General features: G+C 35.0%; 1 protein-coding gene across 1 annotated transcript in view; it reads right to left on the bottom strand.

Moving 5' to 3' along the window:
* Positions 1-12,092: 12,092 nt before the first annotated feature.
* LOC106868927 (uncharacterized) overlaps positions 12,093-14,574 on the bottom strand; it is a 51,920-nt gene continuing 49,438 nt past the window's right edge. Inside the window, exon 5 of the mRNA XM_052972678.2 lies at positions 12,093-14,058. Within this exon, the coding sequence (XP_052828638.2) occupies positions 12,116-13,918 (1,803 nt within the window). The 5' untranslated portion in view covers positions 13,919-14,058 and the 3' untranslated portion in view covers positions 12,093-12,115. The remainder of the gene's footprint in view (positions 14,059-14,574) is intronic.

Below are 14,574 nucleotides of genomic sequence, written 5' to 3'. Positions count from 1 at the left end.
TTTGGTGCCTTCTCCCCCTTTTTATCTCTTTTCTGTTCACATTTCCCTTCAGACACCCTCACTCACCCTCATACTTCCATACACCTGTTCATGGTTTGTCATTTGTGCAGTATTTCTTGTTTGCACATACACTGTCTATCTGTCTCTCTTTATCATATTTGATGTTATATAAAATGCATTTTTCCCTCCCAAAAAAGTATTTCCAGAAATTACTCCAGGTCCTATTATACAAAGTTGAGACTACCATAAACTTTAACAGTATTTAAACAGACCATATCCAGCACAGATATTCTACCTGTTCTGTGCTAAAACTAGTCAGATCTGTCCTCTTGCACCTATTCTACAATAAAAAATAACACCGGTGATCTTTCGTTTTGATTACATTTTACATCATTTCTAATCCACGTGCGTTTATTTATGTTTCTGAACAAGATCGTCGCTTTCTGTAAAAGGGGGTTAGGGTTAGGGAATTCCGTCCCTAACCCCAACCGTAACCGTAAAACCCTTTTACGGAAACATAAACAAACGGGTAATCTTCAAGTTTAGGGTGGTAGAAAAAGTAAATAAAAATATACAAGGGAAATAACTTAACGTCTTATTAGTATCATCCGTACTATGAAATGTGTTTTTTTTTAGCTGTTTATAAATAAATAACACACGTGTTTTTTAACAAGTCCGCATGGTACTAAACAATCGTCGCAGGTAAACTTATTCCTAATAAGCCGACGGCGCGCACACCATTCCAACATTTTGTGTCTTGAACTGCTGCATAATTCTCTAATATTCCAATATTCTTCTAATATTAATTGACGAGTAAGGATTTCATTTTGAGGAACAATAAGTTGTTGTGCAGCCGGTCTTCCACGAGGCATTTTCGATCTTTCAGCCGGTACTATGATATTCAATCACGTGTGTGATTTATATATAAACAGTTAACTTCAATCACGTGTGATTTATTTATAAACAGCTGAAACCCTCCCCCCCACATTTCAGAGCAGTACGGATAATACTAGTAAGACGTTAAGTTATTTCCCTTGTATATTTTTATTTACTTTTTTTTACCACCCTAAACTTGAAGATTACCAACAAACGCATGTGGATTAGAGATGACGTAAAATGTAATCAAAACGAAAGATAGCCTCCGACCCGTATAGGGATTTCCTATAAGGTGTTATCCACCCCTGATTGGAACTCTCCCGTATGACATGTACGCATGCTCAGTGACTTGCTTTAACAGTTGCAATCAGCTGAATGCACATTGCCAGTGACCTTTGACATAATTACCCACACTCTGTGGTCAGGATTCTTTTTTTGGTTTGATGTCGGTATCGAAGGGATTACCAGACACCGGACAATACAGTGAGAGCAGCTTTCACTCACATCGTGGTATTCGATGCTGTGTACGTGTCTGTCGTGGTAAAATATGCCACTCCTTAATTGTTGCTTTGATTTCATCCGTAGCACAAGGTAATTATGTCATTATCTGTGAAATTCGGCAACTTACAAAGATCTTTAGATCAGGCAATACTTCACCGAGAGCAGATATAAGCTTCTGCTTATTCCTGTCTGAAGTATCGTCCGATGAATTTACTTTGTTGACATTCTTCATCGACAGAATTTTTATTCCTTTCAACCTTTCAGTCAAGTCCGCCTTTCTTCCAGTAACATACTGTCCATATAATCTTAAATATTTCTTTAACTCAGGCACAGTAAGTACTTCGATAGCTGAATCATCAAGCTGCTTTATATCCATGATAAGACGTAAAACAATAACAATGGCGTGGGTAGCCTCCGGAAGTTTAATTATCTACATGGAGCGCCGCCTAGCCAAGGGAGATAACCTACTTATAGGAAAGCCCTATACAGCTCAGTCTCTCGTTCTGGTTCTATCTGCTGTCTTCCCCACTCTCCTTTTTAACAGAAAGTACGAGATTACCTACCTTGCTCATTAACAGGAAGTGAACGAGGCTACCTGTCTCGTACTACGCTAACTTCCTGTATATATATTTGGTTTATTCATAGCAACGTTATTTCACTTCTGTCAAAATCACTGGCTTAAACGCTTATCTCGCCACCTTAGGAAAATATAGGGTAAGTTCTCACCCTTCATTACATTATAGGTATACATAACACTTGCCTGCCAACAGCTACTAAAATTTGCCCCCCACCATGCCTGCAAATTCATTTAAAGTGGCCAAACATTTATTCACAAGTAAATATGAGTGTGTTAGTTACTATCAAAATACCATCACTAAATGGCAACGAATACCAGCCGTACAGACAAAATTAATAAAATATATATATATACAAGGTGTCCACAAAGTCTGGGTACATGGGGATTAACACATACTTTAAGAAATTATTTCTTATATTTAATTGTTTATGCTATGATTTTATTTACTGCATTTATCCAGACTTTGTGGACACCCTGTATATATATACATATACAGGGTGTCCACAAAGTCTGGGTACATGGGGATTAACACATACTTTAAGAAATTATTATTTCTAAAAATACTTCAGTGCCACGGAATAGTCACAAAATTTATACAAGCATAATAGGAAAAGATTTCAGTGAACAATAAAATTGTCTTACCTCTGCTTGGTCAGCAAAAGTAATGCTGGTTAGTTTGATATCATAATTTTGAATTTAGTACCAAATAATGTCTGATTCTCTTGAGCCAAAAACTGCTAAAATTTGCCCCCACCAAGCCTGTTTTTGTTTTTTAGGAGGAGGAGGGGGGGGGGTCTTTCTATTTTTATTATAATATTATAACAAGTGGAACAATTGCATTAACATAACATGTTAGCTCTCAGACAATCCCCCAGAGATAGTGGTATGTTTGCAAAATCCATATGATCCTCTAGTGGTTGTCTCTTTATTTCTTTACTACGAGCTTTTAGGGAGCTGGCACGCTATGTTTACTTAATTATGTAATTATGGTGCACTTCTAAAACATTTTTTCTATGTATTTTTTATGATACATTGAAAAATATTACGGTACTCATATCAAAAGTAAGATTTGTAATATATATATATATGAGATTGGGTAATCTTCAAGTTTAGGGGGATAAAAAAAATAAATAAAAATATTCAAGGGAAATAACTGAACGACTTACCAGTATTATCCGTTTTCTTCTAGCTGTTTATAAATAAATCACACCCTAACCCTAACGTCAATCAAATCACGTGTGTGATTTATTTATAAACAGATGTATGGAGAATACTGGTAAGACGTTCAGTTACTTCCCCTGAATATTTTTTTTTTATCCCCCTAAACTTGAAGATTACTATGAGATTGTGTATGTGTAAATTGTTTGAAGTGGTGTACAGATTTTATATATTAAGAAAAAGGAAGTAGTCAGAATTTTGGGTAATTATTTATTAGTGCTTTTTATCTCATTTCCAAGGATCATCAGAAATGATTTTTTACAGAAAATTTATGCCTTTTATATAAATCCAAAAGAGAATGTTCCTTTGTTATCTATGTGTATGTATACATGCATATGTGGGTGAATGTATGCATGTGTGGTGAACTTTGGAGGCTTAGCTATAAAATACAATACTAACCATCTCAGAAAAGAAGATCCCTTTCTCTCTTTCCAGTCCTTTGTCCTCCCTCTAACCAAATCTCCAAAAATTCACCACAAATACTTGCATGCATATATACACAGATATATAGTTAACAAAACAACATTGTCTTTCAGATTATATCTTCTGTAAAAGGAATCCTTTCTGATGGTTCTCAGAAACGAATGAGGTGTAAGCACTAACAAATAATTATTCAAAATTCTGACTAGCTCCTTTTTCTTTATATATATATATATAGTGTGTATTGTATTATATCCACTGTGGCTGATCTTATCCAATGGGTTTCGCTCTGGTTATTTAACTGGACGTTAGATAACAGCATGGTTATTTAATACTGTGTTCATCAGAGCTAGCAGGTATGAAGAGAAAAATATAACGACTAATTCGTTAATTAGAAAATTACTATTTTTAAATCTCACAACGCAAGATGTTCAGCAACAGTACTTTATAGTAAAGATTGTTTGCTAACATAACACGGCAGTCCTGATTTAGGACTAATTTGCTGTTGAAAGTGAAGAGCAACATCTGGCTTGTGGCAGCTGTGAAAAAAAGATAGATCTGATCAAGATTATATTTAGAGTTATGTCCCTTGGCTCCAAAGCTCTCAAATGTAAATCTACAAGAGTTTTCTGAAAAATGTGTTTAGGAGTATTATATCTATAGGATTTATTTGGTGAGAGATCAAGGATAGTAGGCAGGTACCTAAATGCATAATCCCTTGTTAGGGTGTATATGTATCTGTATGTTTTGGTTAAACTCTTTTTTGGGTTCGCAGGATGTTGTGAAAGAGTCGAATTGGTAATAGTCATAATGGGGCCTGTAGGTACAATAAAATGTGCTTTCTTTTATGTGGGCAAGAACTAAAAATCTCACATCTGCAGTTTAGGAAAGTGACTGGGTACTTAAAGGTTTTTTTTTTAATATGGTTCTTTTCTAGGCCGTATTTGTGAGTAATAGTTTCTTGCCAGTGTCATTGACTGTTGGTGTTCACTAAGCTAGAAGATTATTACCTTGCAGGGAAACAGGTGAGGGTTGGCAACAGGAAAGGCACCTGGCCATTGAAAAATCTGTCTCAACAAATTCCATGTAACTCATGGAGGTATGGAACAGTCAACAGTAAAATCATGATGATAGATGGATAGACAGTATACATATATGGGTGAAGACTATAACTACATATGTCAGGGTATGGTGGGAAAATCTAATTTGGTGTATCAGTGATCTAGATTAAAGTTACAACTATGAATCAGACTAAGTACAAGCTTCTTTCACCAGGATTTTACCACTCTAATTTTTTATTCATCATCATCGTTTAACGTCCGCTTTCCATGCTAGCATGGGTTGGACGATTTGACTGAGGACTGGTGGTCCAGGAGGTGACACTAGGCTCCAATCTGATTTGGCAGAGTTTCTACAGCTGGATGCCCTTCCTAACGCCAACCACTCCGAGAGTGTAGTGGGTGCTTTTACGTGCCACCGGCACGAAGGCCAGTCAGGCGGTACTGCCAACGGCCACGCTCAAAATGGTGTATTTTACGTGCCACCTGCACAGGAGCCAGTCCAGCGGCACTGGCAACAATCTCGCTCGAATGTTTTTACATGTGCCAGGAAGGCGACGCTGGGCACAGGTGCCATCACAATTTTGCTTTTTGATTAATTAATATATAAAATAAGTAACACAAGAAATATTAGCTTATATGATATATATATGTGTATATATCATCATCATTTAGTGTCCATTTTCCATGTTGGCGTGGATTAGACAGTTTGACTGAAATTGGTAAACCAGATAGCTGCACCAGATTCCAGTTTGTTTTGGTTTGGTTTCTATGTCTGGATGTCCTTCTTAATACCAACCACTTCAAAGAGTGAACCAGGTGCCTTTAACATGTCTCCAGTACTTGTGCCATATATATAATATTATATAGTAATATGTATTACATATTATACACCATATATAACGCGTATTATATAATTCATGCAATCAAATATTACAATGGCAAAAATAAAAAGTAATTAAAAAGCAATTTTTAAAAATTATTTTCATCAGAAAAGTTTTATTATCATTATGCAAATATACATGGTTTTCTGTGTTTTTTTTTTTTTTAAATTTATTTTTAATTTAATTGTTTTAACATCAGAAAGAAACAAACTGTTTTATTTCAGAAAAAAAGAAAACTGTTTTCTCACAGTTCAAAAAATTATTGGAAATCATCACCATCATCATAATTGTTATTATTATTATTAAGGTAGTGAGTTGGCAGAATTGTTAGAGCATCTGAAAAAAAAATGCTTTGCAGTATTTCATCTGACTCTTAATGTTCAGAGTTCAAATTCCACTGAGGTTGACTTTGTTTTATATCATTTCAGAATCAATAGAATAGGTACCAGTTGAGGACTGGGGATTGATGTAATTTATTAGCTCCTGTCCCAACCCACCCCAAATTCCAGACCTTTTGTTTTAGTAGAAAGAATTATCATTATTATTATTATTATTAAGGCTTTGAGCTGGCAGAATTATGAGAGCATCCAAAAAAACTGCTTTGTGATATTTCTTCCAACTCCTTCTGTTTCGCGATCAAATTCCACCAAGGTCAGTTTTGTCTTACCTCACTACGGGGTTAATGAAATAAGTCCCAGTCGAGCACTTGAGTCAATATAATCAACAGACACCCTCTCACCAAAATTGGTTGGCAAGGGGCTTAAATAGAAGACACTTGACCAAGGTGTCGTGCAGTGGGGACCAAACCCAAGACTACATGGTCGCAAAGTGAGCTTCTTAACCATACAGCCATTGCTTGTGTCTTTTAGAACAAACAAAAAAGAAAAAAAACATTTTCATATCTTAGAGGTTCATCTTTGATGCAGTTTCATTTTCCTGTTAGCATTTTAAATCATCAAAGTTCATGGCAAAGATATACACAGTTGTGGTAAGACTTTTGCTTCCTAACGACATGGTTCACGGTTCAGTCCCATTGCATAGTAGCTTGGGCAAGAGTCTTTTACCATGGAAACTGAAAGAAGCCTGTTATACATACACATACCTGTGTCTTTGTTCCCTACCTCTTGACTACCAGTGTTAGTTTGTTTATGTCCCCGTAATTTAACAATGCTTAAAAAAATATATACTGGGGCTGATTTGACTAAACCCTTCAATGTGGTGTGCCACACAGGGCCACATCTAATGACTGAAACCAGTAAAACAGAAAAGATAAAAATATCACTTTACCTCCCACCCCTAAAATACCATAAAATTTCACGTTCCAATCCCACAAAAGTAATTTTCACTTCTCTTCTAACAAGGAAGCGTTTAGGTAAACATTCTCATTACAGTCACAATTAGGTGTCGATTGTACTAGACTAAGCCCCACTACCCACCTTTATTCTCCAACATAAAATGGCAAATCTCTACATTTGGTTATATTTCAAATCATGCCAGGATCATTATCATCTCAGACTTTAAAGGGTCAATAAATTATTAAATAGTAGTGATAAATTGGTGTTGATTCAATTGAGTATTATATATAAACATTCCCTTGCATATGCAGCTGAATCAACATGTACATATGTATATAAACATACACTAATATATATTCAAATCAAAGTACTATACACACAAATAAAATACAATTTTTATGAAAAAAAAAATGTCCCATAGTATGAGTATTCCCACCCAAAAGTACTTCAAATTTTCCAGTAATCAACTATTATACCTAAACTTGTCCCTTTTATAACCCTGGACTTAGGTCAATTTAAAACAAAACAATTCACTGTCATTGCAAACCTGCAGAAACAAATTATAGATTAAACAATATTTAGCTACATTGTCAGTGGTGGCCAATTTGTAACAACCAAAGGACTCAAAGAAAAAAAAAATACAAAATCCCCCAGTAATAACATGTTATAAGAATCTACAGGTATCTACGTCAAACTAAAATCTGAAGTAATGTTACTTGAGAGAGTGCACAGCATTAAGATGAGGGGAGTCTCTCCAGGATGAGCTGCTACTTCTCCACATTGAGAGATCACAGCTTCAGTGCTACGGACATTTGATTAAAATTGCTAGAGAGATCCTTCAAGCCGAGCTAACAGGCAAGACACCTAAGGGTAGCTAAAGAAAGAGATGGTTTGATAATATCAGTTGGTCAGGCTTGGGAATCAAGCTAGAAAGTGTAATGATAGTTGCTTCTGATAGGACCCTATGGAGGAAGTGCTTCAGGACTCCACCCTGACAATCTTTCCAGGAATAGTAGGCAGAGAAAATGGGTGAATAAAATACATGTGTACATGTAAGTGCAGCTTCAAAAATAGGATTATTTAACACTTTTGATACCAACCCACTCAAGACTGTCCCTGATTCTATGTGACAAACTTAATGTAAATAAAACCTTCTGTCAAAATTTCATGTTAATTTATGATTCGGTATGTACATTTAGTGTATACATGTGTGCATGTATAGTGTATGTGTAGTATGTATAGTGTAGTGTTTCTCAACTGGGGTCCACTAACAAAATAGTAAATTGGGGATCCACAATAGAATTTGAAGGGCCTCTAAAAATATTTTGCTTTAGATGTATGTATTGCAAGAAACAGCGAGGTTTCTTTCTCTAATATTTTACATAGTTCAACCTACATGAGTTAATGCTTGAAAAACAAAATAGGAATTTTGAAAGAAATATCTATAAAACTAGTTTTTAAACATCAAATGGCTATGGGGTCCACCAGAATAAAATAGTAATCAAAGGGGTTCATAGATTAAAAAAAAAATGGTTAAGAACCCCCTGGTCTAGAGTGTTATTGTGTGTGCATGTGGAAAGCTGATCTGCAACTACAAGATGTCCTCCAGATATTTAGAAAACCATATGATCCTACAGATGTAAATCAAGAAAAAGTGAGTTGGGTTTGAGATTACCGATCTGTTAGAACAATAGGATGAAGGAAATCTCTCCGAAATAGAAAATGTCCGATAAGTGAATTGATATCGAAATGAGAGTGAGAGATAGTTGTTAGTTGCTGAAGATAATTGTTACAGAAGCAAGACAAATTTGTGCAATCTAAAAACATTAGATTCAATAGTAAAATAACAAATGGTGAAAACAGTGGGGCTTCTAACAATACAAAAAGGGCAAGTTAAGTAACCTTTATATTGTTGACATTATAAGAATTTCATAAACTTTCAAGAGAAATAATTCTTTTTTTTGCAACAGTAGATTTTGAAGGACATAGAGCTACAATAGCACATAAACATTGGATAGAAGGGCCAGCCTTTGACTATTTCTATCCAGAAGAGCTTTACAACCCAATATTTACATGCTGTTATTTATTACCTCGACATATTTCTGGTCACCATCAAAAGTAAATGTCTTAAAAAAAATTAAGTTTAGATCTTGCCATGTTGATTGCTGTACAGGTCTCTGGGTCTGAAACATGTAAATGTTACTTAACTTTCCCCATTTCACATTGTTAGAAGCTTTCCATCTCCATTATTTGTTATTCTACTTCTGTATCACAATGCTTCAAGCAAATTACAATTTTCTTCTTTATTAGATTCAAAAGATTTTCTAGTTTTTACCATCATAATTATAAAAAGTTGGTTTCTCAATGATAATAATTCCTTACACTAATACAATCACCATACATTCTATACCGTATATCACCATTTTAACATCTACTTTTCTATACTTGCATGGATCAGATGGAATTCAATGAGTCAGATTTTCTATGATTGGACTTTCTTCCTGTCACCAACTTTCACAGGTTTCTAAGAGAGGAATATTTTACCATGGCTAGACATGATTTCACAGATTGGAAATGAAAGACACTGCTTGTATGACAGTGATGATCACTTACAATTATCACATGATGTCAAGACAGAGACATACATGTCTACCAAATCCACTCACAAGGCTTTGGTCAGCCAGAAGCTATTGTAAAAGACACATTTGTCCAATGAGGCACAGTGGAACTGAACCCAGAACTGCATGGTTGGGAAGCAAACTTCTTAACCTCACAGCCATCAGTTTTATAAATTTATACTTAAATTATCTTAATGAAAATTAAATACAGAAACAAATTTTAATGAGCACTACAATTTGTGCCATTCAATATTGATAATGATTTCTAACATAGGCAGAACATAACTATTTCATTGACCCCCAGAGAGATGAAAGACAAAGTCACCTTTAGGAGGATTTAAGCTCAAAATGTAAAAACCCATAACTAAATGCCATGAGGCATTTTCCCCAATGTTAACAATTTGGCAACCCACAATCCTTTGCTAATTTTCAGTGTAAGGGACAGAATTTTTTAGGGAAGAAAATATAATTAGCAGAACTAAGCTCAATATATTACTGGTACTTATTTTATATTAATCCCCCAAGGAATGAAAAATGAAGTCAATCCCAGTTGGAATTGAACTTAGAATGTAAAAATTTGTAAATAGAAACCACAAAGTACTTCTTTCATCTGTTTGTTCTATATCAACTTGTCTGGTATGTATCTTATCAAACTAGGAAGATGACAGGCAGTTTGGAATTGTCAATAATAATAATAATAATAATCCTTTCTAATTTTTGGTACAAGGGCAGCAATTTTTAAGGGACAGAGAAGTCAATTACATTGAATCTGGTGTTCAACTGGTAAGATATCTTATTGTCCCCAGAAGGATAAAAGGTAAAGTTAACCTTGGTGACACTGGAACTCAGAATGTAAAGAACTGGAAGAAATACCACTAAGCATTTTGTTTGGTGTGCTAGCAATTGTCTTTGATAATTACTCAGATAATTAAATTATAAATTTTTCACATAAGATCACTAGGATCCTGAAGATTTTAGTCACTCTATTGTGAAGTTAGTGGTCGTACAGGAATAGTCATTTACAATACATTGTCCAAAACTTAATTACAATGTATTATAACAATCATATAGTAGCGCCAAGTTTATCTGTCCATGGGATGCTTCTAGTTTCTGTCGTGCTAAGCAAATGAGATAAATCTCTATTATTAATTGTAATGAACTGGCATTGTATCTATGGCAAGATGTATTAGAAAAGGCTTCTTCACAAACCTACTGTTGTTGTTATTAAACCAATATCTATTTTAATCAGGAACTCAAGAACAAAATGGTTACTGCAACCAGTGAAAGAATTTCTACAAAGAGTCTCTAAACCATTGAAACTAGTACCATCTAACCAGCAATCTCCATATTGTCTTTCAGAATGGAAGCTACATGTTTTTAAGATGCAAACCTTAAAAAGTGGTATTTCAAAGACTTTAACCTTTATTCAATGTAAGACCAAATGATCCCAGCTATGATGCTAAGGAAAGGACTGGTGAATCCTCCCAATCATTATGGTCTCAACAAGGGCTCTCCATCAACAGACTATGTATTTTTTTCATGGCACTACCAACCCACCTGTCCTTTGTTTAGATTTCCTAAACGGATTCATACAGACACAGGCTATCATTCTTCATCAGTATCATGGATCTACACAAGCAGTGCTGACTGTTGCCACAATAACGAGTCAATCCTGTCATCACTTTTCATCCACACACGATGGAATACTCTGCACCGTCAGCCATACTGAAAATTGTGTCAATGCCAAACAAGAAGCTGCCATGTTATATACAAGCTCACGTGTATTGAAGGAATTTTGATGGGAAGTGAGTACAGCAGCTAACAGGATTGGTGGAGTGTCAGCAAACAGTTTAACTCTTTCACATTCAAATTACTCTGTCAAATATAATGCTTATTTATTCACATTCTTATGAATTAATCATACATCATCTTGTAGCTTCAAGATTTTGATGATATGATTGTTTATTTTTAGAATGACATTGTAGTGTTGGTGTAAGAAGCAGGATCTGGTCAGTTTGAACATAAAACAGAACATCTGAGCTGGATATGGCTGGTTTAAATGTTAAAGGGTTAACAGTTTTTGTCTTTTCAACACTACTGTATTCCCTAACAAACTGACTTAACTTTCAATGAAGCCAATTCACTTAGCTTTCAATGGGTGTCATGTAAAAGAGAAGAAGCAGTATAGTTCACTATTGTTAAACAGCAAGTTTCATAGATTATTGATCTCAAATCAATAAAATAAGTATCAGTAATAAACTGAGATTGAGTCAATCAACCTACTTCACCTCTACCCTGACCTTACAAAAAGTTGTTAATGCCTACTCAAATAAAACTAATATAGTATTCTTTTGTTTTTAATAAGAAAGTCTGCAAATAAAACAGCAATGTAAATAATTTAAACTGAATCTAGAAAACTAACTAGATTTAGACTGAAACAAATATATATATATATATATATATATATATATATATATAAAACACACATGTGGATTTATAAATAGATTAACTATCTTAATTTTGACTAAACCCAAAGCCATGAAAGGATTAAAAGAAAAGTTTGATTAGTTTAATAATATCTCACTGTTACATTATACTAAACTACAGAATATTGCCATAGATATAGAAACTCATAAAAGCTAACCTTCTTCAGGTCCCATTTCTTCCTTTATTTCCAAAACTTATTCAGTAAAATCAATGTGGTACTAAAAATGGCAGCTCCCAAAACAAAGTAACTGATATTTTGGGGAGTGAAATGACGCTTGAAGTCTATCTTTGAGACAGATTCTTCTTTTTCTTTGTTCTCTTGCTTTGTCTTCATCTGAATAGCTGCTTCAATGGCTGAGTCGACAATTTCAGAAGCAGATTTCTCTATGTGACTTCCATGTTTGTCTGTAACTAGAGATTCTTCAGATTTGCTGAGGCCTTTATCTAGTATTTCTTGAGAGTCGGTTTCTGATACATCAACTGTATTCACAGAGTCTGTTACTTCGGCTTCACGTTTGCTTTCAAATCCTGAATCCAAAGCATTGGCCTCTTCAGACAAGATTTTCTGAGCCACCGAGGAAGGTGTTTCTCTATCATGTGATGTTTCAGAGAAAACGTTCTCATGCTGAGTTTCCTCAGGAACTGTAGTCTTAGTTTCCAGAGATATTTCATCCTGGAAACCATCTTTTGGGCTCGTTTTTTCAGAATGATCCCTGGCAGTATCCCCAGACATTTGACTCTGAAATGCAGCCACACTATCTCCTTTACTCAATTCAACTGACCCTTCAGTTTTCATTACGTTTACCTCAGAGATGCTTGAAGCATCTGATGCTATATTTTGGAAGCCACTTTCAGGAACTGTTGGCTCCAATATTTCTGCTCTAACATCAGAACTATCCTCAGTATGGTGATCAGGTGTTGAAGTAGTCTCTCCAGATGGTTTTACACTTTCTGATGGAATTTCCGAAATGATTTTAGCAACATTTTCAGCATCGGGTGTAATAGTTTTATCAGAGTCTTCAAGAACATCATTGGAACTTGACAATTTACTTTCTAATAAGACACTGTTTTGGTTTATGGTATCATTTTCATTCAGTTCCTGAGCTTCTTTAGGCTTAGGTGTGTTGGAGTAAACAAAAGGACTCATGCTGTTGGTCTGAGGAATTGAGGAACTAGACTTTGAACCTGAAACAGAGTCCTTACCAAAAAATGGACTTGAAAGCGATGTTTCAGAAGAACTAGTGTTGGAATAAAAATTAGACATTTCAGGAGTTTCCTGCTTGGTAGATGATGATGATGACGATGATGATGGCAATGACTCCTTTGAGTAACTAGGAGATGTTGAATAATCTGGAGTTACCATTGGTCCAATGACTGAACTTGATGGAAGCAGTGGTGTCAAAGTTGGTGAAACAAGATTCCTATCAGATTGAAGGTCATCCCTGACGGACCAATTCTCAGGAACTTGATTAAAATTAGGAATATTAAGTGTTGCTTCATTCCTCTGTAGAATTTTGGATTCATATTCTGATGTATCGGTGCTCACTTGGGACAGATCCTTACCATACAGCTCTTCTGAAGCTGCTTCTGGCTTTTGTTCATATTTAATATCGCTATCACCACTGGAAGAACTATGATTTGGGACAGCATCATTATAGTGAGATATATTCTTAGCATCAGTATCAAGGAAGACAGCATTTGACGTGAATCTATGCTCTTGTAAATCATTATTATTGTCTGCATCAAGCGATGCAGCGTTTATTGTCTTGCTGCTGTCTAATGTATGTTTAGCATCCAGGGCACTATCTTTACCAGCCTCATGCTGAATATTCTGGAATTTGCTGTTGTGTAGCAAGCCAGGAGCAGAGTTTAATTTCTGCCCATCGCCTACTAGAGGTTCCATATTTCCTTCGACAAATGGAACAGAGTATGGCATGTGTTCACTTACATGAGTGTTGTTCAGTACCTCTTGTGCATCCTGCATTTTCCCAAGTGCAATTAACAAAGTATCTATATCAGATTTAGTATGTGTAAGCCAGTTGTAAATAAGATTAACCAGAGAGCTACCTGAATCAGTTTTCAATCTTAAGTCTTCAAGTTGTGATACTTCTTCCAAACTGTAGCCTACGTAAAAACAAAGAAAGAAAAAAGAAATTCCATTAATTTGTCTTAAAATGGTAGATTTTTCTAAAACTCACCAATTTATATTAAAATACCAGTTCTTTTTAAAACCCATTAATTCATCTTAAAATGCTAGATCTTTCTAAAACCTGTTAATATATCTTACCCATTCAATTTAAAATAAATGCAAGTCTGTCAACACAATGCAACACAGACTTTAAAAAAAGACTTTCACTATATAACAGTCTATTATTAACAAGCCATACCACACAAGGCCATGACATTTCTCCATCATATTTATATGTATGTGTGTGTGTATGCATATATAAAAAATACATAGGCAAAAATAAAACAGAAAATGTTTTATACTTAAAGCATCAGCAAGGGAGTCATCTTACAACCAGATCTTAATATCAAAGTATGTTAACATTTTTAAAAAATAAACTCCATGGAGAAAAATTTGTTGGAGAAGAGGAGTCTTTGTCTGTCTGTTTCTCAATACTCTACATCAAATGATAA

The sequence above is a fragment of the Octopus bimaculoides genome, chromosome 14 (assembly GCF_046866305.1).
Source record: "Octopus bimaculoides isolate indiv1 chromosome 14, ASM4686630v1, whole genome shotgun sequence".
Classification (NCBI taxonomy): domain Eukaryota; kingdom Metazoa; phylum Mollusca; class Cephalopoda; order Octopoda; family Octopodidae; genus Octopus; species Octopus bimaculoides.
Note: the sequence above shows the minus strand (reverse complement) of the source record. Positions and strands in the feature narration are given on the sequence as shown.